General features: G+C 40.3%; 2 protein-coding genes across 3 annotated transcripts; one reads left to right on the top strand and one right to left on the bottom strand.

Moving 5' to 3' along the window:
• Nucleotides 1-1,142: 1,142 nt before the first annotated feature.
• On the top strand, nucleotides 1,143-20,125 carry PHF10 (PHD finger protein 10). Of its 2 annotated transcripts, none has more exons than XM_066616542.1 (12): nucleotides 1,143-1,226; nucleotides 3,365-3,471; nucleotides 4,431-4,561; nucleotides 5,875-5,952; nucleotides 6,113-6,246; nucleotides 6,358-6,507; nucleotides 7,614-7,723; nucleotides 8,687-8,837; nucleotides 9,602-9,754; nucleotides 18,219-18,327; nucleotides 18,529-18,717; nucleotides 19,900-20,125. In XM_066616542.1, the coding sequence occupies exons 1-12, from the start codon at nucleotides 1,158-1,160 to the stop codon at nucleotides 19,983-19,985; spliced, it is 1,467 nt and encodes a 488-aa protein (XP_066472639.1). In that variant the 5' UTR covers nucleotides 1,143-1,157; the 3' UTR covers nucleotides 19,986-20,125. The 2 variants fall into 2 exon arrangements, with proteins under 2 accessions (XP_066472639.1, XP_066472631.1); XM_066616534.1 differs by having other exon boundaries at nucleotides 5,869-5,952.
• C1H6orf120 (chromosome 1 C6orf120 homolog) lies at nucleotides 20,059-24,676 on the bottom strand. The gene is made up of 2 exons (XM_066616558.1): nucleotides 24,590-24,676; nucleotides 20,059-22,037 (listed from the first exon to the last, which is right to left on the bottom strand). Exon 2 carries the CDS (start codon nucleotides 22,030-22,032, stop codon nucleotides 21,472-21,474), a length of 561 nt encoding a protein of 186 aa, XP_066472655.1. The 5' UTR covers nucleotides 22,033-22,037; nucleotides 24,590-24,676; the 3' UTR covers nucleotides 20,059-21,471.
• Between the last annotated feature and the right edge of the window lie 1,488 nt (nucleotides 24,677-26,164).

Raw genomic sequence — 26,164 nt, 5'->3', positions numbered from 1 at the left:
AAGTCTTCTTCCAAATTCATGCCTTTCAAATATCCCAACTGTTTTATTTTTATTGTATAAAATATCATGTTCCATTATCTCCTTATTTTCCCCAGGATTTCTTTCCCAATAGTTTCAATAACTTCATAAATGGTATGGAATAAATCTACATCTGAAGTCTGACATCTTCAAAGTTGGTGTTAAAAATGGTGGGTAATATGTAGTCCTTTAGTGAACTGACACTGAAAGCTCCATTCTTAATGGGTGTAGCATTCCCATGGGAGTAGCATTGCATGAGTGTGATGCTCTGTTTAGTAAAGGAAGTACTGTCCCACAAGATGTCTAGATGCTACCCAATAATAATAATTAAAAAAGATAATAATAAATTATCACTGTTGGAGGTTGCAAGTTTCAAACACTTGTTGAGCTATTAGTGATTTCTAGTTTTTAATATATATTCTTTAAATAGAGGATTGAAAGAACAATGCAACTAGATCCACATGCTCAAGGGTACTTTGGCCTTATATTTACTGAATAGTAGTTCCCCTCCTTCCACATGACAATATGCTTTTGAAATAAATTTCGTTCTAAAGCTGTTGAGATATGCTGATATACAGTGCACTGTAGCAAACTGGTGACAGTAACACCAATCTAAATGAACCAATGATTTGATACAAGGCCGCTTCTGGTGTTCCTATGATCAATAAAGGAAAGCCAGGACAGCAAAGAGCCATCATCAACACAACCTGCTGGTGCCTCCTCAAGTTTGGGCTCTGCCCCCAGGTTTCTTACGACCTACACTTCCATTACTTTGGGGGCTCTTCCAGCCCAATCTTATGGAGGTCTTGTCTACTTAGAAGTAACCCCATTGTACTCAGTGGAGCTTCCTTCTGAGTAGACATGCATCTAAGATTGAGCTACAAGAACGCCCAAAGAAATGGCACTGGTCGATGGGGCTTCCTCCCAGGAGTGGCTAGGACTGCAGCCTCAAGGCCTCGTCCTCCACCCCGCGCTAAGAGCGGCTGCAGCACTCACACAGCCGCGGCTCCTGGAAGAGGACGGGCTGCAGCCAGACTCGGCGCTGCCATCCCCGGGGCAGCAGAGGACGCTGTTCTTCAGCTTCAGGAGGAGGGGGCGGGGCTCTGCTTAGCCCCGCCCATCCGTGGCCGGTGGCGGTGATGGCGGCCGTGCTCTCCCCGCGGGTCTGTGACAGCGACCCGGCCACGCCTGGAGCCCAGTCGCTAAAGGTGAGGAGACGGGGGGGGGCGGGTTTGAGTTGCTTCTTCCTCTCCCGGCCTCGTGCTGCCCTGTTGGTTGGCTGGAGAAGCAGCGTAGGTGGGGGGACTGAGTGGCTGCGAGCAGGCAGGTCTCCCGGGGTCTTCGCCCGGCTTGCGGCTGTGCCCAGGAGCTCCCTGGAGTGTGGAGCCTCCGCCTCTTCCCCGCAGCCCTCCTCTAGCCCTCGGGTCCCAGGGGGGAGGCAGCCACCAAGGAGGGCTCCTCTGCCTGTGTGCCAGAGGTGTGACCCAGAAGCACAGCCCAGGCTCAGGACTGGAGGGCACCAGGCTTCCCTGTGCCTGCCCTTGTGGCTGCCCCCTGCCCCGGCTTGGCTCACAGGACTCACTTCTGTTTCATTTATAACCCCCCTTTTCTCCTGGTGCTCAAGGTGGCCCATTCAGGGTCCAGGCCTGTACAAGGATGTGCGGTGGGTGGGGAGGCAGGTGAGGCAGAGCCTCCCCACAGGAGTCCTTTGCAAAGCACCGCCGCAGGGTAAGGCGCCCACAGGCAGAATGTGATCCTGGACTGCAGATTCTGCAGAGTGCATGGTTTGTGGGTGCTTGGGTGCCTCACATGGCGGCGGTGCTTTTTGAAGGACTCTGGTGGGGAGGCTCTGCCTCACCTGCCTCCCCACCCACTGCATGGCCCTGGTCCTATCCGACTTTCCAGTGCTGATGCCCGTGGGGCATGAGCTGCATCCAGCAGTGGGAGGCCAGCCATGGAAATCTGCTCAGGCAAGGAAGCTTTTGTTTCCTTATCTTGGGGATGCATTGCAGCTGCATCTGAAAATTTGGATAGGCTTGGGCCCTCAGTCTTCCATTCAGGCACTGACTAGACCGAACTGCTTAGATTCAGGTGCCTTTAGATCCGCTGTTCCCAAATGTTTTAGCATTGGGACCCACCTAAAAAAAATTTCACATTACCAGCCGCTCAAGCCTGTGTGGCTAGAATGGTCATTGGGCAGCAGTGCTTCCCACAAGTAGCAGGTTGTTTAACCCTTGTTGCACGTAACCTCATACCTTGTCAGTTTCATGACTCACCAAAATTGGGTTGTGACCCACTGGTGGGCCACAGGCCCACAGTTTGGGAACCACTGCTTTAGATGGTAGTGTGGGTGTAGGGTTTGATGTAGGTATAAAGGAATGCATATATGTTTTAAACTAGCAGCACTCAGTCTTCTCATCCTGCCCTTCCCCACCATATCCACCTTACTAGCAAAAGACCACTTGCTGTGTAAGAGGTGTGTGAGAGAAGAGAGAAAGCTTGTATTTTGAAAGAAATAGGTAGTGGGATGGCAGTTTAGAATCCTTTCCCCCATCATTCTATTCTAAGGAAAACCTCTCAGTGAGGCAAAGCCACTCACTTCAAAGGCTGGAGAGTAGGTTTTTCAACAGTGACCCCCAATATTGCCCCCCCCGTAGGAATGAATGACAACCACTCACTTATATTTGAGAAAATAAGGGGTATATTTGGTAGGGCACTGCTGTGATATGTGGCTAAACACGCTGCCTATGATCCTAGCAGAGAATGAAGCCTGACCCATCATTTGGACTGCTTCATTTTAGATTCTGTTTCTTGGTAATCTTATGGAACTGACTTTTATACAGGTAGCACTGTTATCTTCTTACCCATGTGGTTACCTTCATCCCAGTACAATTTCTACCTAAACTGGATACTGTAGAACTGGAAAGGGACAACTAAAATGATTAGGGATTTGAAGTGCTTTCTCTTTGAGGAATGGCTAAAACATTTGGGGCATTTTAGTGTAGGAAAAAGATACTGATATAGTGGAGATATGAATGGTAGGGAGAAAGTGGATAGGTTTGTATTCCCCTATTAATACTAAGGCCCAAGGACTTCCACATCCAGTTAGATTGATTGACCATTGATTCAGTAAGGAAATATGGGAAGAGAAAATGCATGGACCCAGCATTAATTCCTGGTCCAATGGTCCACAGTTTGTTGGATTATTATGTCTGCATTTGGCCTGTTAAAATCCCAAATGGGCATCATATCCAGATACTTAATGTTGCTCTTCTTACTCCCCTTTTGTGATGAGTATGTCCCAGTATTTTGTTTTTGATTATCTGACATTTGGTACTTGTCTCAGGATGATACAGAAGAAAATTCAAACGATGGCAGCCAACCATCTAAAAGACGACGAATGGGCTCAGGGGACAGCTCACGAAGCTGTGAAACTTCCAGTCAAGATCTTAGGTAAGGTTATGTTTTCAAAAGTGTTTTTATCCAGTTTGGTATAGAATGTGTTATTTTCCAACATATTTCCATTGTTTGTATGTGTGTATTTAATTAATTAATTAAACACACTTGGGCCACCCCGATTCTCTTGCTTACACATGAGGACATAGAATATGAGCCAAAGCTCTCAAAGTTAGTACCTAGGTACAGGATCAGCATCAGAGGTCAGCCTGGTCCAGCACTGACTGAGTGCCCAAGCTCGTGTACCAATTGTGGTATGAAGGAGAACTCTTCTTGGTCTCCTGTCTAGTTTCTGGGCAGCAAATGTTGAAGGTGCACTCCACCTGCTCAGATCCACTGTGGTTGCTGCCTGTTAAGTGTGCTTGTATCCTACCATGTGATGGGAGGGAGTAAAGTGACAACTGCCGTGGGCAGATGAAGTTCTTTTTTTGAACTACTGTTGCAATGGTGTTATGAGGTGGTATAATTCTAGGGTGAGGGGCATTGCTGGCAAGCATCTGCACATATAAAGCGAGTCCAGCACAGGGCTTGTGCTTGGGGGTCCTTGAGTACTTGGAGCTGACATTGCTCAGGTAGTCAAAAAGGTTCAGTGGAAACATTTGTAAAGAGGCCACTTATATTTCTTTCCCTCAAAATGGGGGACTGAAAATGTACCCCTAAATGATTGCCCCAATGGGAAAGGAAATGGTGGGATTGAAATATTTTAGAATAAATAAATGAGTAAAATTAAACAATTTCTCTCTAGCTAGAAAGCTGACATTTGATAAAAACATAGCCTGACTAGATTGGCTTGAAATTTAGACATTTGAACACTTAAGAGTCAAAACCCAGCATATGAAGTTTATCTCCTAATCAAAGACAGTGTTCCCATTCACCGTCTTGCAGTGCTGGAGTGTGGAAGTTCTGTTTGCTCTTCCAAATGTTGATAGTTTCAAAAATGGTCTTTCTGTGTTTAGCTTTAGCTACTTTCCAGCTGAAAACCTGATAGAGTACAAATGGCCACCTGATGAAACAGGAGAATATTATATGCTTCAAGAGCAAGTCAGTGAATACTTAGGTGTGACCTCCTTCAAGCGAAAATATCCAGGTATTTATGTTATAAAAACTTGTGTGAAACTTTGCAAATTGGAATGTGTACAAATTAGCAACCTTGTATATTTATACGCACAGTGGAACAAGCAAGCCTGTTCACAGGACCCCATGAATGATAAGAGTTTTGGCCTCTAAGTATAGCCCCTAAGGCTACATTCCTAAACACAGTTACAAGAGACTAAGTTATCAGTGAGCAAAATGATACTTCTGAGCAAACATGCATAGGTTTGCACTTACAGGTGGCTCGAAGCTGAGGTGCAATCTCCTTCTGTTAAGAGGATGCTTGTGTGTGTATTCATGGTCTTTGTGTCTGTGACAAATGAATGCAAGTTCATATGTGAGTATTAGGGTGCCTATAGAATATTTTTGCTTGAGGTTGTAACGTTCCTAAAGCCTAAATATCCACAAAGAACTGTAGCTCAGTGATAAAATGTCCATCCTCTCTATGCAGAAGTCTCTGTAACAGAGCAGAGAAAAATTCCTTCTGATGCCCGGAAGAGTCACTGCTAGTCTGTGTTTACACTGCTGACCTAGATGGATAAGTGATCTAATTCAGATAAGATAGCTTCCAGCGCTTAAGGGGTCCATGCTACTATGAGAATCCTTTCTGTGCTGCATGGCACCATCTTCAGACGCTCAGTAATGATGTCATACATAATTGCCAGCCTTTGAGGAAACCGAAGCTCCAGGAAGGAACCCTGGTAACTTCCTGTTCAGGCTTTTTCTTCCCTCATTGTGCTGCTATTTTTGAAAGCACTGAAATTTTAAAAGGTCATTTTTCTGCCTTATATGTCTGACTTGAAATGTTTAGAATAGACCAGAGTTTATTCCTTAAAACCTTCGGTAAAAATGAATCGAATGTTTCCTTTTATGTTTGTTCTCAGCAGTAGTTTAGTTTTCTCAGATCACCAGTGGCCTTAATCTAGGCACACTCCCCATGTATTAATAAGGGAACAAGAAAAATTTCTCTCAACACAGCTGTGAACAAGAATGGTTAAATAGCTTTGGCAGAATTGTGTGCTTTTGTATTAAACTACTGTTTGTTAGTTAATACTATATATTTTATCCTAGGATTTTAAAGTTGGCTAACACACTCAGAAATAAATGATTGTAATTAGGAGCAGGATTACAGACTCTTTAAAATAGTTTTAAATGTTTACATGAAGTCTGTAGCTTTTTCATTGAAGTTTTTCATGAAATTCTCATCTTAATCAAACTGCATCTATTTTAGAATATATTTTGGAGAGGTTGGAAAAACACTTTACACTTTTTTACCACTTCCTTCCCCTTCTTTTTCTTGAGATTTAGAAAGACGAGATTTATCCCACAAAGAAAAACTCTACCTCAGAGAATTAAATGTCATTACGGAAACACAGTGTACTTTGGGTAAGAAAAATGGTCCTTTCATTTTAAAATTGTAAAGTAATTTAATGTATTTAAAATTTAATATATTTAGAACATCCAAAGGTTAAATTGACCTTAATTTAATCTCTTAACAATATGGTTTCTATCAAGTCACATGAGTAATGTATTTATGCACTCTAAGGTCTAACAGCCTTACGCAGTGATGAAGTAATTGATCTGATGATTAAGGAATATCCTGCCAAACATGCTGAGTATTCTGTCATACTTCAAGAAAAAGAACGCCAGCGAATAACTGATCACTATAAAGAGTATTCTGTAAGTACTCAAATAGTATCTGATGAAATGATTGAAAAACTTGGAGAAGATGTTGGTTGTCTTTTGGGAAGCTTCTGAAGTTTGTGAATTGAAGAAAAAACTTTATTTCAGCAAATGCAGCAGCAGAACACCCAAAAGGTTGAAGCAAGTAAAGTTCCAGAATACATTAAGAAAGCTGCAAAGAAAGCCGCTGAGTTCAACAGCAACTTGAACCGTGAACGAATGGAAGAAAGAAGAGCCTACTTTGATTTACAGACACATGTAGGATGGTTTAACTTTCTTCCTCAAATGACCATAGGTAGCTTCTTGTTAATAGTAAAGATGCCAGATTGCTTTTGTATTTTTCCTGGAAAATAACTTGTTTCAAAGCTGAGCTTAATGTTTCCAAGGAGCTGCAGGTAGGAATCGGTTGCCCAAGGTTTTCCAATTGATTCATGGTTATGGATTGGTTATGGATTGAACACAGGTCTTGCAGAGGAGAAAAAAAAACAACTGGATCAGCCTAATTGAACTTAAACCTGATTGGTCCTGATCAAACTCTAAACTCTTTCAGACCCACATTCCTGTGAGCTCATTCACTGGATTCCTGAATTGCCCTGGTGCTTTGAGACTCACAGTTAGCTTTTCTTATTCCTGTATTATTATTCTCCTACTACAACTACTGTAAACCTTTGTTTTTAAAATACCCCTACGCTTGCAAGAATATGATAGTTTAATGCTGATATTTCTCCCACATTTATATTTTGGAGTATGAATACATTTTAACTCTGCTTACATTCTTTTCATTTTCGTTTGTAAGCAGCTCAGATTTATAAGCTAAGGAAACACTAATCTTACTTAGGAACGCAAAGGGAACCATGGCCATATTGTGTGCAATTGGGACAACACTTTCTTCTGCTTTCTTTCAAGCCTCATGTATAATATCCCATGACTAGGAGTATAGATCTGATTTCCACAATTCTTTCTCACTGTAACCTTTTTCGCACCATCTCTCACAAATGTTATATACCTGGTGGAATCTTGCTTGGTTGTTAGTCCTGCCCACTATGTGTACTGTACCATGTGGTACAGGATGCACATGCATACATCTGTATGACTCCTCAACTCCTACTTGCATGGGTGAGGGTGCACACAATCCCAGTGCCCCAGTACATGTATAGAGTTTTACAGTATGTGATGCACTCTGGGGAGGGCCAAGGAGTACCATGGAAGTCAGATTTGTTTATGTTTACAGCACTAGTTGCATGTGGTGTTGTACTCGGAGTGAGTCTGAATACTAAATACTTAATAATCTTGTGGAAAAATAAATATGTTCATTAAATTGTTGTGGAAAATGAACTCTGTGGTTTTTTTGGTTACTAATGCAGGTTATCCAGGTGCCTCAAGGAAAATATAAAATCTTACCTACAGAAAGGACGAAGGTTAGTCCTTATCCAGTGTCTCTCATACCAGGCCAGTTTCAGGAATACTACAAAAGGTACAGTAAAATATTGAGATATCACTGGTCTGGTTATTTAGAAGTGTAGTTTCTTGAAATTGCTATGAGAACATGACTTGAAAACAACATTTAAGGAAATGATGTGCTTGTGAAACACTTGCTTGGCAAATGCCCTGGTTTGGCAATGCCTCCAGGTTCTCATAGTCTATACAGAATTTAATGTATGAACATTGCTTAAAAATGCCACGCTGATTCAGACTAAAGATCCTTATATTCCAGTGGTGGACAGTCGTATCTTCTAGAACAGTGTTTCTCAAACTGGGTTGGGACCCACTAGGTGGGTCGCAAGCCAATTTCAGGTGGGTCCCCCATTCATTTTAATATATCAGACTTGATGCTGCCGTGGTACGTGACTGCATTTGGAGAAATGTTACAGACCTATACTTTGAACAAACTACTTTGTATATTCTTTTAACAATTATAGTAAATGGGACTTACTCTGGGGTAAGTGTGAGTAGGATTGCAATCTAGGATTCCTAAAAATTTTCCTTTGAAAATGTCTTGATGATGTCACTTCTGGTCATGACATCACTTCTGGTGAGTCCTGACAGATTCTCATTTTGCTGACACAGATCTGAGTTGACCCATTGCAGGTGCTGGGGCTTACTCCAGGGCAAGGGGACAGATGTCCCCTTTCCCAAGGAGACATCCAGTTGCAAAAAATCCCCTGAGGGATGCAGCATAGCAAAATAATCAAATTTGAAAAAAGTGATTGGTGAAGGAGATGTGAAATCTATGCGTACTTTGAAGCTTGCAAGTCTTCCCCATGAGTTTCCTTTTGGGAATAACAGTAAAGAAAGGAAAGTGCAAGGTTTTTGCAAACCTGCTTGTCAGCATTTTTCATGACATTCAAAACCAGTTGTGGAATCCAATGTAGTTTTTTGAGCCCTAATTTCCTGTTTTAAGTAAATCAACTCACAAAGTTCTACTGCTTCACTTTAGATACTCTCCAGATGAACTTCGGTATTTGCCGCTAAATACAGCTCTTTATGAGCCCCCCTTAGATCCAGAGCTACCTGCGCTGGACAGCGATGGTGATTCAGATGATGCAGAAGAGCGAGGGGATGAAAAACGGAAAATCAAAGGCAACTCGGTGAGCTAAAAGTATCCTTTAGTAATTTTAGTAAAAACAAATGTCTTTTCGCATTGAGTAATAGAAAGGCTGTCAAATCCAAAGGATCAGGCTGTAATTCAACAGTGTGTGTGCTCTCTGCTGGTCTTCATACAACTTACTGGTAGTAAGCCAGTGAGTTGTATGACTGAGTGGGGGATATGAATGTGTCCCATACTGAACACAGCTCTTTCAGCTGCTGAACTGCAGTTATTTCATGCAATCAACTCTTTTTTTAATAATTAAAAAAAAAAACCCAAACAGAAAATGACATCGTTCTGATGGTACAAAATTTTCTGAGTGAAGCCCTTGAGATGTTTCTAATTATATGATTATTTATGTTACTGTTGCTTTTGTTGTAGCGTACTTCCAGAGGAGTAAAAACACCAGATTAAGAAACTGTTGACCCATTAATAGCCTGGTGACTAGAAATCTTTATCTGCGCACTAGCTTGTGACTGCTTCTCTGCTAGTTGGTAGTCAGTAGGCTGTTATGACTTTGTACCATTGCCATGACCCTTTAAATGTGGTCCCATCAGTAGAGCATCAGGTTGTAGAATTCAGTTACCTTAGTGGTTAAAAAAATGTTACCTTAGTGGTTAAAAAAAAAATGCCTTGTCCCTTTTCTGGAAAGTCAAATAGAAAGTATGACCTTCCTTCTGATGCTAGTTGGCTTGGAAGTGCGGAAGGAGCTCTTTTGTTGCCAACCCCAAGAAAGCAAACAAAATTATGATATTTTTGTTATAGGATAATTCGTCTGGCAATGTATCTGAAGGTGAATGCCCCCCCGAAAACCAGGAGGAACCTTTGCAGGGAAGACAAAAAACAAGAGAGAAAAATTCTACTCCAAGAAAAGAGGGTTCCAAACGATCTGTATCCAAGTCAGTTCCTGGGTACAAGGTAGAAGAAAAAAGCCCCTGACTCAGCTTCTTTACTGACCAGCCTCTCTCCCTGAAATGTTTACCTTTGTTTTTCAAAAATATGGAACTTCTGCTTACTATACTTGACTAGCTGCTCTCCTGTTGTGCATTCCTGTTTGCTTCTTTACTTCCTGTTGCTTTATTTTACTTGGGGGGCCTTACTGTTTGTGACCCTGGCTGTGGAGTGGCTTCTATTTTCTGTACCTCAGTTGGTTCCTAAGCAATTTTAGCATGCAACCCCATTATAAGAATGATTTTTCTGATGGGGTGGGGGAGTAGAGTTTTATTCTTTCACTGCCTTCAGAAAGTAGCTGGTTACATATCGAGTACAAAGTGGAAATTAGTTTAAAATAGCTTGCTCACTAGTGTGGCAGTTGGCCAGCACTGTAAAACACAGAGATACATATATATATATATATTTTCTTATAACATGTTTTTCACCTGGAAAGAGGTAACTGTTTAGAATATGATTTGGTAATGTTTAACAAACTTTATTTCATATGAAGTACATTGGGAAGCTAGCTTTGATTTGAGCAGCAATACAATATTGTTTTTAGGGAATAATATTTAGTCTAATTATTGGGAATGTGGTCAGAAAATACTTTTTCATCTTTACCCACATGTAGTTAGTCAGAAGCCAGTCTTGAACTCATGTGCTTCCTCTCCACCACTCCTCTTGGTTATGTGAAGAATGCCTGAACCAGAAGATCTCCAACTTTATTGAAATATAGGCTCTCCCTGACTTAACAGTATAGTACTCATATAGTTTCTTGGTTTTGCAGTTTGGCACATAGTTCTGTAGTGCAGGGTTGGGGGAGATCCCAAACATGCGATCTCTTGATTCATCTGTTAATGTTGTAAGTAGATAATGGGGGACAGAGAGGAAGTGTGTGATCCTGAGACTTCTCCTGATACCAGTACACATAGAGGGGATGTGGGAGGGGAAGAAAAATATTATCTGGACATGCCCAGAATCTCTCCACCTTAAGCTTGTCCAAAGTTTAAAAAGATGTTGCATTTCAGACAGTGATTGCTATATAGTATTTAATAAGTGTTACTATACATTTCCATTTCGTTCATATTTTCATTGAATTGATCTATCATTTTGAAGGGTAAGGGAAATAAGAAGTAAGCAATAACCCATTTTGCTTCCATTGAAATAAGTGAAAGCTATTTTGTTCTGCAGTCAAAACAAGAAAAGGCACATGCATTGGAAAGGTTATAGGAAGAAAGTTAAGAAAAGTAACTTAAAGGTGATTAAAGAAGGTCTATTCTGAGAAGTAATGTAGCATATGCAAAAATCGTTCTGCAGACCACTACCAAACTACATATAGTAGTTTATATCCTGAATGTGTTTTTTTTCCTTAATGTTTCAAAATAATCTACTTTCCTGTTTGAGTTGTTCTGCCTTTGTTGGAAAAAGCTTCCAGGAATACTGTTTAACTGCATAAAATGCATGCTTTTGGACTATACTAAAAAGCAACATAGTCTTCAGCCACACCTTCTTTTAGGAATGGTTTTTAATGATACCGGTACAGAGATTTAAACTTCAGCAGAATATGTCTGTTTTTAGACATTTTCACTGCAAAATGTTTACTTTATTGGAGACCCAAAGATGGAGCCTGAGAAGGCTTTGTACAATTTTTTGAACTTTAGGGATTATATGAACAAAGAGTGCAACCTATAAGAAATGTTTGGCTAGTCAGTTGTTGTGAGAGCACAGCATCAAAATGGGTAAGGCTCTTGACTGATAACTGTAGGACCTGTACCTTGTTTTTAGTGCTTGGATTTGAAAGTGGATCCAAGTAACTGTTGACCAGTAGTTCGAAACCATCTCTATTTTAGTAACTGGAAACGATTTACTGAGGAGTTTTCTGCGTGCCCCCAAGACATTAATATTCCTATGCTGTTGTGCAGCTGCCATTCTTTTCAATGGCATTTCATTTCTGGTGTCTTGCCCCCAAGAATGTCTTGCTTTGGCCCCCAAGAAGAGATATCACAGATTACTCTGAGAATGTAACATTGTCAACTTAAAAAAATCTATGGCACACATCCCTTCAACACAACTTCCTACCTTGACTATATAGGTTGGTATATGCAGAGTAGTTTTAAACATGTAGTACAGTTTATTACATGGAATTGGTAAGACAAGAGCATCTTCACTGAAGATTGTGGTCTGTCTTTTTGATAATGTTCCTAAATTTTGAGGCACTTTTAAGTCTATAAGGGGACTTTACTGTTGTCCCCAGGAACTCTTAATATTTTAATGGTTTTATTATGCAGGATTCACTAGAGAATGCCAGTATATCATCATACTATTTAGCAGAATATGTCTATTAATACTAATAATTTTAAAACTTAAAATTCAAGTACAAGAGCAGTTAGGATATCAGAGTGTACTATTAATAACTCGTAGAATACAGATAATCTGTTTTTACACAACATTAAAAAAATACATATACATGCATTTTGCTTATGCTTTTGAAACATTTATCTTTGAGGTGAATAGTTCCCCATGTACTGTTCTTTAGTAGTCATTCTTTGTTGCTCTAATTGATGGCGGACTGATAGTTATATTCGCACATGTGGTACTATCCTTTTTTGAGAGTAAGGGAAATCTGCACTCATGTAAACTGAGCATGCAGGAGACTGAGGTGAAATCCTGGCACCATTCTTTTTTTCTCCTCCATCCCAGAATTCTCTGGTTTGTATGCATTTGTTATAAAAAGAGGCAGGGCTCATTTTCTGGCATAGTGATCTCGGTGAATCCAGTGTGCTTATGTCGTTTTTCATTAATAGTTTAGCTACAATTCTGCAAATAGACAGTTTGAAGTCCATTATATTCAGTGGGGTGTATTAGCCTACATACAGGATTATAGCCTTAGTCTTAAAACAAATTTTGTAAGCAGCAGGATGGAAAATGTTTTTTCCTTACCTAGCTTTGCTGAGTCCACAGTTACTTGGCCAGCAGCATGCCAGCTTGTATTCTTCAGTTTTCCTGCAAAGCTATTTCTTTTTTCCTAGTATCAGTTGAATTGCTCTGAAATGTGAATTGGCTCTCCTTTGTATTTCATTTCCTTCCATGTTTTTGGAAGCTTATTATGCTGTGACTATTTCACTCCTAGATATGGGGAGATAGAAGGAAGGAAGCATGATTAATAAATGCACCTATACCATTTTTACCATGTAAACTGTGTATCAGAGTATTAACTGCACATATCACACAGCACAGATATAACAGCTGAAAAGTAGCTTTTACTTTGGGTGATTAAGAGAGTTTGCTCTTGTGTACTACAGCAGTGATAGATATGGTAAGAGAATTAGAAAAGTGCACTTGCTGTTTTGTTTCATAGTGATTATAGCTTAACATGCAATGAAAACCTTCCTCACAGACATGTAGCAGTAGGAAGAGGGTGAACACTGCAGAAATGAGGCCTAATCCTTTTGTTGGCAAGAGCAGGGTATAAAAAGGTATACATGTAGGAGTAGAATAGCTAATAGTAAAACTTTATATGTATGTTTTCACTTCCATGGTATTTATTATTTTGTAGAGACATTTGTGAATGTAGACTTCTTTTATCATTTGATTATATTTATGTATAAAAACAGGTGGACTATGCTTTTTATAAAAAAATAAATAAGCAAAAAATTATTCATGAATGCCTCTGTCATCTTTTGAAAAGGGAGCTGTATATAAATGCCTTGTGGGTATTTGTTTAAACAAAACTCTGGAGGCCAGATAAAGAACCCCGAAGTCCTAGTTCTTTTGAGGTGTATAAATTGATTTTAAAATTTCAAAACTTCTAAAATCAGGCCAGTGCATATGAAACATTCCTTAAAATGTTAGTTATTCATAATTACTGAACAATATCTGGCTAACAGTATATTTAGATGGAGCTTTTTTAAAGAATCAGTTTTAATGGTTTGATTTTTTTTTCACATTCATTTTTCCTAAGATCAATTTGAGTTCAAAATAATTTTGTTTTTTTCCCCCCATTTGGTGCGTGTGACTTTACAGACAAATGCATTTGATTACTTAGCAGTGATTGGAACAGTTCAAATCTCTACTGCTTCCTTTGGCATAACTAAAATATAGGTAGATACTCGCCTATAGCTGTGAAATTTTTGCCAAGTAATCAAGCTCCAGTTATCACTTTGCCTTATATCCGGGTCAATCAGAGGGGAAAGCCTTTCAACTTTGAAAAGTTTCATTTCTCAAGGGCAGACAGGCAACAAGTTTCTCAAGCAGCAGGCAGCTCCTTAGAAGCAATTTGTTAACCTTTATTCTCCTTCCTTCTGCTGCAGCCTGGTACTGCTTTGCAAGTGCTTGCAAAGCAGGTTTGTTTTTTGAAACACCAGGGTGGGAATCCTCCTTTCCATTTGAAGCAGGCTACAATTCAGTGCACCCTTGCTTAAGAATAACACCCATGGAAAGCAGTGGGTCTACTTCTGAGTAAAAAGGGTTGCAAATATATGCAGCTGCATCTCTCTGCTGTGAACTGAATTGCACACTCCCAGTTATGTGTTATGGGTTGTATGTTGTACGTAGAACTTATGGCTTAACACCCAGACACCTTAAAGGTGCATTTGATTCATGGTTCTCCTGCAGTGGTTCCCAACCCTTTTCACTTGCATATCCCTTGGCAGCCCATTTCCATAAATTGTACCCTTCCTATTAGCAAAATGTTTGTAATTAATAATACAAGCCCTTATCTCCTCCATATGAAAGCCCAGACTTCATGTATTCATCACATATTTTCTCTTTTTGTCTGTTTGAAGAACAGAAGATTGCCTTTGCACTGTTTTGCACCAGAAGTGTGCTGAGAAATTCTGGGTGATTGATCACTTTCCATATTATGTTTCAGCTTTGTGCTGGATTTCAATCATTGGTTCATACATGAATTGATGACCAAAAACGAGCTATTGGTGGGGCTTTCACAGTCAACTAGCTACCTCCCTTCTTGCCTTGCTGGTCCTTGCAAGGCATTCCTGTCTTGCAAGGCATTCTGGAGCATGACCTGCCTTTTTCTACCATTATTCCATTCTTTTTCAAGTACCCGTAAAGGTCCTGTTGAGTGTCCCTGGGAGTACATGAATACCAGGTTGGGAACCACTGTTTCACTGGTATGCTGTTTACAGTGCACTTACTCTGATAGTGCTTACAAAAAGGTGATGAAGACCAGAATTTTAAAAGAATAAAAATGTATGATCTTTTACTATGTTTTTTAATAAATTAGAGACTACAGTTCTTAAGTAACAATTAGTGGTGGGTTATTTTTCAGGATCTGGCCTCAGGTAAAATCAGACAAAACTATAGTCAGACACCCCCCCTAAGTTTAACCCCCGACTTATCCGAGGGCCATACAAAATTCCATGATTGTTGGCTGAAAGCCTGCCCTCGACTTATCTGTGGGGTCGACTTATAGGCGGGTATCTGCGGTACTTGACAGGGATGTGTATTTGGTAGCCATTAACAACCCACTGCCCAAGTGTTTGGAGGGCCAGAGCGAAGGGATCTTTCTATCGTGTGCTTTTTTAAATGCTGTCCCTCCTTTCCTTGTTGACTTTGCAAAGTTCTGCCTGATCATACTTCTCTTCTCACTCTTGGGATGTGCTTATGGTGTTTATTTTGATAAGGTTTTTGAAGAAAACCGCTAGAAGTTTTACTGACCCATAACAGCAGCCAGCAAGTTCACAGTTATAGGCTCCTATGCTGCAAACATAACAAGGCAGGGAGTTCCGAAGTTCAGATACCAGTATCTTTTGAAGCCAGCAGATGTTGCCTTGCAAACTGTCTCTGGGCCATATACAAAACAGTATTGGTATTTGTCCAGTACAACTACAATATGCAAATGTGTGTACAGATTATATTGGTAATATTTATTATAATATTTATATACCACTTTTTAATGAAAAAAGTTTACATAGGAAATAACATTTTAAGAATGTTTCATGTCAAAGAAAATTCACAATCTTAAAAAAGACACAAGAAACAAATGATCATTGGAAAAGACTCTAAGTTGGGGTGAATAAGAACAGTTGCTCTGCCCCGTTGAATAAAAGGGAATTGGGGGACCACTGAAAAGATGTCTAATTCTAGTTAACAGATGCTAACTTTGTGGAATTTATTTATGGAAGATATGCTTCTTTTAAATGCAGCATTATCATGCAAAATATAGTTTAAATATATATATTTATATATATAAATAGTTTAAAATATGGACAGATTTGCACAGCATGTTTACTTGGAATTAAATGCCATTAAGACACAGCTTTCTAAAAATGTAGACATGGAGGGAAAATGGATCTGGTCAGCATAGATACACTATCACAGTTAAAAGATTATAATAAAAGTCAGCTGTGAATTGTTTTCTGTAACACATCAAGGTTCTTTGTGAAAATGTATTTAAGCACCAAGAAAAATGTAAGTAATTTCAAAGATAATTTAAAATGGTTTTCTTCTGAAGGTGCTTTTTGTTGGTTTAATACTATATACCAGTGTTTCTCAAACTGTGGGTCGGGACCCACTAGATGGGTCATGAGCCAATTTCAGGTGGGTCCCCATTCATTTCAATATTTTATTTTTAATAGACTTGATGCTACTATACTATGTGACTGCATTTGGGAAAATGTTACAGACCTGTATTTTTAACAAGCTACTATGTATATTATTTTAACAATGATAGTAACTGGGACTTATTCCTGGGTAAGCTCTGGATTGCAGCCTAGGATTGTTAAAAATGTTCCTGCTTGATGATGTCACTTCCGGTCATGACCTCACTTCCAGTGGGTTCTGACAGATTCTCATTCTAAAAAGTGGGTCCCGGTGCTAAATGTGTGAGAACCACTGCTATATACTAATTCAAACAATAAAGTGCTTTTTTTACCCCCACATATTCTACATGTAGTGATCATAGTTGCAAAGCAGAATAGGCAGGTGATAGCTACATTTTATGTTCTTAATACAGTTTATGCAACATGCAATATATGCAAATACTTAAAAGCACTTGAATTTTGTGATTTAAAATTGATATAGAGTACTGTAAAGTGATGCTTACTGACATGTCCAAATGAAGTTCCATATACTTGGATGCACGTAATCCTGTACCATTCAATTGAAAATCACTTTAAGGTAGTCCAGATATTTTATACCAACTTCTGTAGTGCATATAGCTGGGAATTATAAGAGACAGTTCCAAAGTTATATTTCCGTGTCCTACTAGTGTGACCAAAGAACAGAACACAGGGTGGTGCTGGGCAGACAAAGAGTCAGGCTTAGGTTGCAGTTGGCAAACTAAACAGACTGCAGTCTGTGGGATGTAGTTGATTGTATTTAAGTGTAAAACTAGTCTTCTGCCTCAGACACTGGGATCACCAACAGTTGTAGCATAAGTTTTATTTTCCACCTACATAACTAAGCCTTTGTTTACAGCTTGCTTAGTTTGTACCATACAACTCAATAACTTATATTAATTTATAAGAGACAAAGTGAACAGGCTGTTGTCAGACTCAGGTGGCAATGCTGGAAAACATTACTGCCTGTAACTTAGCAGAGTTGACTTCAAGACCTCCCATCTTTCATGGATTGAAAATACTGAGTTAGAAGGCTAATCAGCCCCTCTATATCCTGCTGTGCCTTAAATTGTGGATAATCTCACTGATTTTAAGAGGAACATCCATTGGGCTCTTCAACACTATGGGCAGAATGCAACATGTGGTAGTACTGCTCAAAGGTTCCCTCAGGTTTAGAGCGTTTAATAATTTTCTTGTTGTAAAGGGCAAAAAAGCCTTTTACATTCCTTAATGTGTTATTGTGAATGCACAGTAAAATTCTTAAACTAAACAGGAAGTTTGGGTTTTGACATTAACTGTTGCGTGTACATTTTAAAAGTCTTTGGGCACAGTCCTAAGCAGGTCTATTCAGAAGTAAATCCTATTGTGTTCAATGGGACTTACTCCCAGGAAAGTGAGGTTAGGATTGCAGCCTTTGTGCTACTTATTTTCACATACATGCTCAGGCATTATAGACTACCTGTACTGGCAGGGGTTGGACTCTATGATATTGTAGGTTCCTTCCAACTCCTATTATTTTTGTTCTGTAGGATTTAGACAGACTATAGCTGATTAGAAATTGTCAATTGTATGATTCCTTTGCTTTTGACTTTTAAAGGAAATTTTGAGCTTAGAAATGTTTTTGTGGCCTAGGGTATGTTTTCTAAACATGCAATAGGGTTCACTTTGCATATGCTTTAAACTTTCCATTCATTTCTATCCCAATCTCTAGTATAATCAATGCTTGTCCATTTTAATAATCCCCTTTGATCCACACCACACAGAAGGTTCATTAATTTATAAAAGTTGAAATAAGGAGATACATTTTTTTTTTTAAAGAACCTATATCAATTCTTCTGGAATGAATTTATAGCCCTCTTCTACCCTTCCAGCCAAAGGCCATTCCAAATGCTATATGTGGAATTTGTCTGAAGGGTAAGGAGTCCAACAAGAAAGGGAAGTCTGAAGCACTTATACACTGCTCCCAGTGTGAAAACAGTGGTAAGTAACAGAACATGCTTTAATTGTATGTCTAAATATGTAAAGTGATGACTCATTTGAAGAAAAAAATCTGAATTAACTTTTTTCATTTAAAAAAACACAACATGGCTGATACGCTGAAATGAACAATGTTCTGTAAAATAAGCTACTTGTTATATATTTCACTTCACTGTTCTAGTAATGGTGCTGGTTTTGATCTAGGCCACCCTTCCTGTCTGGATATGTCTGCAGAACTTGTTGCCATAATTAAGACCTACCCGTGGCAATGTATGGAGTGTAAAACGTGCATTATATGTGGGCAACCTCACCATGAGGAAGAAATGATGTTCTGTGATGTGTGTGACCGTGGCTATCATACATTTTGTGTGGGGATTGGTGCTATCCCCTCAGGTAATATGTTAATCTTCTTGTTCAGAGACAGGTCTTTCTCTAAAGATGATCTAAGAAACTATTTCTAAAAAAAGATTTCTTCAATTTGAAAAAAACACCCATTCGAATGTTTTATAAAATGTCATTGATCAATATGGTGCTTAGGTACAACTATTTCTTAGGCACTTCATTCCATCTCTTGTTCATTAAAGGTCTTTGCAATTAATCATGTATTTAACTACAAGTAGGTTGATCATAAAAATCACTGATGTAGGCAAGCAAATTAAAGAGCAGCTCAAGAACTGTCTTCAGGGTTTGCAGCGAAGATTATTGCTTTTTAAAATCTGTGTATGCAAATCAAGGATATGAGACAGAGTTGGTGATTTTTCAGTTAATCCTTAACTGCAGAAAAACTGACTCCTGCTCTGAATTATTGTGAGTGGATTATGCAGTGTAGCTATTGGTTAAACTATCCTCCTCTTCCCTCTTTTTCCTCCTCCCCTAGTGTATTTGTCAGTCATTTTAGTAAACTATAAATGTTAGTTGGCCACTGTGAGCCTAATGAAGGCAAGAAATATCCAGCAATTTCCTCTGTTAAACAATGCAGTAAATCACACAACTCATTCACTATTTTGCTCATTCCACATAGTACAGTACACTGAATGCTCTCTTAATAAGCTTCCATAATAGGAAACATGAACGTGCAGTGTTTTTAAGCGTTCACACAGTGTGCTATTGCCCTTTCAAATTTGCTTAGGGGAATGAGTGGCAGTGTGCTGAATCTGAAAAGAATCTATTTAGTACTGGAGTACAGATACTGAGTTCTTTTGAGATCAGAGATACAGTGCCATTCTGCTCCCTAAGTAAACAATTAAAAGGTGCAACCTCATGCTTATTGTATAATTTTTATGGCAGTAAGACTCTATTTGAAGAACTGCAAAATGTGGGTGATTTCTTAACGTTATACGATGAGAAAGAGAAAAACTTCACCCTTCCTACTATTTTAAGCTGTATGAAATTGAAAAATTACAGTCTAATAAACAGGTTAGGTTGGAAGCCAGTCCAGGAAAGTGTAGAATTGTAACCTTGATTTACTGTTTACATTTCTGCCCTGCCTACTCATCCCCCACAAGTATTTATACCAACCTTTTAATTTGCAGGAGATAGTTGGTCTGCTTTTAATAGACAATTCTGGTTTTGTAGGTCGCTGGATTTGTGACTGTTGTGAAAGACAACCTCCAGTACCAAGAGGCAGAGGAAGAAGAGCAAAGAACAGCAAAGAAGGCTAAATGGAATAGTTACATTCTATTGTAAACCACACATAAAAAACAAGGATAAGTTTGGTGCTATTTAACCTACCACTCTGTATAAGGAAAAATACCACTCAAAACATTTTTTCACCAAATAAAATTTTTAATTTTAGTATGAAGGGGAAGGTTATTGAACGTTTTGTTCCTGAAGTTTTTCTTGCTGACAATCCCATACAAAGGGCAGGTTCTGTCTAGATTTTTGAAAAATGTATCATTTGTCACATTGATCTAGTGCTGTACATCATTTCATTAACATGTACATAATCCTATTAACAAGAAAAAGGTACGCAGATCTGTTTTATTGCATATTGTGTTCTACATCCCATCCTAAGGAAAACAATTTACACTGCTGCTGCTGCATGACTGTTGTTGCTGTTTGATACTTTTTATTAGTTCAGTAACTCCAAAGGATTTAGAAGAGGACTTTCTTTGTGCAATGCTGGGAGTCTCTATAGCATAGTGAGTTGGCAATCTCAAATGTGTTAATGAATAGGAAGCTATATCAATAGTACAGAAAAAAATCAAGCTTATTTTGTGTAGAATAAGGTGCTTTTCTTAGATAATGGTACCCACTTTTAAATATCACCCAAGAAGTAATTGAGGCTCAAATCATTATCATCTGAACTACAGTTGTAACCAAATTCAATTACAAGAAAGGGAAAGCTATCCTGGAAGCTGTGGCTAGTAATCATTACCTCAGACAAGTTTGTCTCTCCCCCCCCCCCCTTTAAAATTTAAGTATGTGTTCAACTTCATGTCCATTACCTTATTCTTGAGCTGCCTTTTGAGTTTTCTGGTATATTCAGTTCTAAGACCAACAAATGAGAGACTTGTACTTTACTGCAGTTAAGATAGAAACTCACAATTTTTCTGTGCAGCAATAGAAGTGGTAGCCCTATACTAAAAGTCTAGATGCATGAAGACAGGTAGTGCAACTTGTACTCCTTTTCTGAACATTGTAACATGTCAAAGCACTCGAAATTGCTTTCACCTTCCAAAGGCTGGTAGCCTTTTAAAATTGTATATAGTCAAGAAAGAAAACTAAATAGGGTAACCAAACTGCAATGAGACAGAGTGCACTGAGGAGATGCAAATGAAAATCATTCACCCCCCCAATTGTGCAAGCAGATTACTAGCATTACAAAAGCCATGGTTCAGATATAGCCCCTATTTGAAATGCGATAAATACTGAGTGTGTAGATTGTCTTTTACAGTTTTTAAAATTCTGATATAGAAAATAATTTTATTCAAAGTTACAGTAAAGTGTAATTCATTTATATCTGACCCTGATAGGTTAAGGGAAAACTATACAAATACTGTGCAGCTCTAGGGGAAATTTACAATACAAAATTATGGCTTTATTTCCCCCTCCCCAGCATAGAAAATGTCAGTTAGTACTAATGCTCACAGAAAATGTTCATTCAGTCATAAATGAATTCAGTCCACAGTGGGAGACCAGGTGTATCTAAAAAAGGATTTCAAGTATTAACTTCAGTATCCCAATCAATATAGTCCAGAAGACAGATTCTTCATCCTGAGACTCATCTTCTGTTGAATGAAACTGCTTTTGGCTCATTTCCATATTTTCTGGATTGTAAGAGCCAGTACTAAATGGATATTCTACAACTGTTTGATCGTAGTATACTTTCATTTCAAATTCACTTTCCAAGTGATATGGGTGGCCATAAATCCCTATTCCCACAGGTCGGTGGAAGTGTGCTGGCACACGAACCACATCTTGGCCACAAGTTACAGACTGTAATTCATAATCATCAAAACTGGGGTGAAGGGTCACATCAGATACATATAAATCTGCATCACCTTTCAAACTCTGCATTTGAAGCACAATCTTCCCTTCATGATTTAGCCTCAAGTAGGTGTAGTTTCCAGCAGCTATCTGACCCTGAACCACATGAAGAAGAATCCATTCTTCAGGTATATCCTCTTCCTCATTGTAAGCGTTTGCTATTAGAAGTCCTTGAAAAGCAAGTGCTATCACAAACATTCTCTTCCAGTAAGCTGCCATGGCATCTGTTGGATACAGAGCAAACTTGTTCTGTCACATATAATTATAGTGTTAATGCAAGAATATTTATTTCATTTCCAACAACTATGGTTGAAAAAACAGGAGAGTCAATATCATTTAAGGTAGTATTTCTCAAACTGAGTTTGAAAAATACTACCCACCCACACACTAGGTGGGTCAGGAGCCAATTTCAGGCGGGTCCCCATTCATTTCAATATTTTATTTTTAATAGACTTGATACTACCCTGGTATGCGACTGCATTTGGGGAAAAGTTACAGATCTGTACTTTTAACAAACTACTATGTATATTCTTTTAACAATGATGGTAAATGGGACTTATTACTGGCTAAGTGTGGGTAGGATTGCAGCCTAGGATTGTTAAAAATGTTCCTGCTTGATGATGACAATTCCGGTCATAACATCACTTCCAGTGGGTTCTGACAGATTCTCATTCTAAAAAGTGGGTCCGGGAGAGAACCACTGATTTAAGGAAACAAAGTTGTGCTTTTTAAAGTCATTGCTGTTACTGGCATCCAGTATTAGTAAAGTGCACCAATGTGAAAATTATGCAATACTATACTCCAATCACATAAGTCAATCTAAATAGTACTAAGAACCAAGCTACACATGATACAGGAGATCCTCATCATGTGTTGTTCAGATTTATGTCAAAGTACTTGGTGAGCCTTACCTAATTTACAGGCTTTGTAAACATTAAACTGCCATGTTCTGGTAAGCCATCTTTCAGCATTTCAAAATACTGAGTGAAAATGTTTTCCCAGAAAGTTACAAAGTACCTTTCATTTACAAATTGCTTTGATGGTCTTTCACTGCAACATATGGATGTACTTCTCCACGCAATAAGAGTGTATTTTGAAGATCAGCAAATTACTACACAGTACAGAATTTACAGTACATATAGGACTGTAAAGTAATTTGGTTACTTCAAATGCAAATGAAAGGATTACATTTATATTCTAAAGCAGTGTTCTTCAACCTGGGGGTCAGGGTTTCCAAGCCCTGGAAACTTACAGGAATGAAAAAGGTTAAAGAGCACTGGACTATACCACCGCTAGTTAAAGGGGAGGCATCTGGTGTACCCCTTCAAGTACCAGGGGATTGTGTCCCAGTCCTGCTCAGGATCTTAGCAACTGTGCTTAAATAGCTTTCACCAGTGCCAGGCTTCATGGTAACATTTTCTGCTCTCTAATAAAAATATTTGGTTGCTATGAACACAGCATTATAGGGGTGAGAAGTGGGTAGCAACAGGGGTGGGGTGGATAGGGTCCTGGGGGGGCAGGATTGATGGTGGGTCCCCAGTCTTACTATTTTTTGGGGTTGTGACACAAAAACGGTTTAAGACCACTGTTCTAAAGTATGAAGGAGTCTTGGTAAATAGAGACAAACACCATGTTACATTTCTCAAGATAAAAGTTTCGCCTGTGAACATTTCTGTGGGGGCATTTCTATGTGCATCTCAAAGATATCAGGACCCTGGATACTTAAAAGTAACATTAAGCCATGAGCACAGATGCCCCTATACCGCATAGACACAGGCTACTACACAGTTAGAAGGTTCAGAAGTGATTCTGGAGGCTGCAGTGCAGTAACTTATGCTATTTTTGCGCAACATTGCATATACACAAGAGGAAATGTGTATACGCCAATGTGTACACCTGTGGGCTGGGCAGAAATGGCTTTAACTCCATATTTGCCTAGACCACAGGTGTACACATTTGATCCCTGTTGCGCATATGCAGCACTGGGCAGTAATGGCTTAAGCCAGCAATGCACCCTGTTTACTGACAACAACACAGTGCATGGGGGGGGGAATGTAATCTAGTTTTGGGGTCATGGAGTGGAAAGGACAGACAATTGAGTCCGCAGTCATATATCTGTCCACGTATCCCCCCCCCCCAAAAAAAAGATTCTGGAGCCACTGTGTTCACACCATTTCTGCCCAGTGTAGGCATTTGTTGCGTATGTGCAACGTTGGGCAGCAATGGCTTAAGAGCAGAACAGAAGCTCAGCAAGGTGAGAGGCAGAAGCTTCATCCACTTGTCTTTGAGGCTTGGAAAGAGGTCAATGAGCTCACCAGGACAGGAAAGGAGACCAGCTCTGGAGTCTAGACCCTCACACCTGTGGGACTTTCTCTGAGCCACTAGCTGGGGAGAAGCCCTGGGGAGGAAAGGACCTGGCAGCAAAGGCTGCAGGGACAGGCACACAAGCGCTGCTGCGAGGGAGCCCGCTCCTGGGGGGGGGGGGAGAGCTGGGTCGCCTGCTCAGGGCTTCCCCGTACTCTGGAAGCTCCACACTCACGCCTGCCAAGCCCCCCCTCTCACACTCAAATTCACACCTGCCAAGCCCCCCTCTCTCACTCACTCACACTCTCACTCTCACACCTGCCAAGCCCCCCTCACTCATACTCACTCTCACACCTGCCAAACCCCCCTCTCTCACTCTCACTCTCACACCTGCCAAGCCCCCCGTCACACACACACACCTGCCAAACCTTCCCCCCCACTCACTCACACCCCCAACTGCCGCCGCGCTTACCCCAATGCCGCGCCACCCCGCTTGTCCTCCCGCCACCATTGAGCAGGAAGCCACACGTTCACTCGGGCCCACGGCGGCGAGATCGCACCCAGCATCGCGAGAGTTGGGGGGCGTGCCTGCGTTATGGTTTTTTCTCCCCCCTTCCCGCATCCAAGGGGAGGGAAGAAAGGGGCGGGGTTGGAAGGTTTGGAGCGTTTCCACGGCAACCGGACGCCAAACAGCAAACAAGCAGGAGCATGCGCTGCTCTTAGAGCTGGAGGGGCTGCAAGGGATTCGAACTCCCTTGCCGTGGAACTTTTAACAGCCCCACATGGCAAAATCAAAGTGCACTGACCACAAACTACAAGTTTAAAAATAAAGAACCTCCTCACCCTCCCAAGCAGCTGCCGAGCTGTTTTTAAAAAAATTCCCCAAACATCCCAAAGGCTGCAATGCAAAGCGATCCAATCCGCCCTTACTTGGGAGGAAGCCACTGACCGTCACCGTTAGAAGCATACACGTGTTCAAAGTACAGGCCTGGAACGTCTCCCCAAACGCACTAGATGGTTTCCACCCAGTCTGAGAAAAAGTGTTGTACTGTATAGCTAAGGAGCAACTGCAGATCCACTAGATGGGTCCTGAGCCCATTTCAGGCGGGTCCCCATTCATGCATTCAAAATACAGACCTGCAACATTTCACCAAATGCAGTCACATAGCAAGGCAGCATCAAGTCTTATAGGTTAAAAATAAAATGCACATTGAAATGGTCCCCATGGGCTGAAATGGGCTCAGGACCCATCTAGTGGATCTGCAGTTGCTCCTTAGCTATACAGTACAACACTTTTTCTCAGACTGGGTGGAAACCATCTAGTGCGTTTGGGGAGACGTTCCAGGCCTGTACTTTGAACACGTGTATGCTTCTAACGGTGACGGTCAGTGGCTTCCTCCCAAGTAAGGGCGGATTGGATCGCTTTGCATTGCAGCCTTTGGGATGTTTGGGGAATTTTTTTAAAAACAGATCGGCAGCTGCTTGGGGGCCCACTCCTGCCCAATGCTGCAGTGCCAGTGCACCTATGCCAGCGGGATATGCACTGCATCCTTTCGTGGGGAGGCAGACACAGAGCCCTCCTCAAGGTATGGGAACTTTTGTTCCCTTACCTCAGCGCTGCATTGCGGTTGCACCGGTGCTGAAAGTTGGATAGGATTGGGCCCTGGGAGGGTTATGAGGGTACTTATTTAAAAATATATATATTGTAAACTTTTAATTTACAATTTGATTTTGTCATATTGGGGTGTTAAAATTTTCCTGCTTGATGATGTCACACTCCCAGCTATGACATCACTTCCGGTCTGATGACCCAATCTGGTGGTTCCCCAACAGAGTGTCATTCTAAAAAGTGAGCCCCCGTGTTCAAAAGTTTGAGAGCCACTGCAGTACAGCACATTATCAAAATGAGCGAGCTCTCTCCAGTCAGCCTCTTCCCTCACAACTGAACAGCGCTGCCTCACCAGCAGCTTCACAACAGGTACAGGAAAAACAGCACAGCTGTTGCCCCATCAGAGTCCACCTGTTGGACTTCTGCCTGGCTGTCGCG

This window comes from Tiliqua scincoides, chromosome 1 (genome assembly GCF_035046505.1).
Source record: "Tiliqua scincoides isolate rTilSci1 chromosome 1, rTilSci1.hap2, whole genome shotgun sequence".
In the NCBI taxonomy this organism is placed as follows: Eukaryota; Metazoa; Chordata; class Lepidosauria; order Squamata; family Scincidae; genus Tiliqua; species Tiliqua scincoides.
The sequence above is the reverse complement of the archived record's forward strand: the minus strand, read 5'-3'. Positions and strand labels throughout refer to the sequence as shown.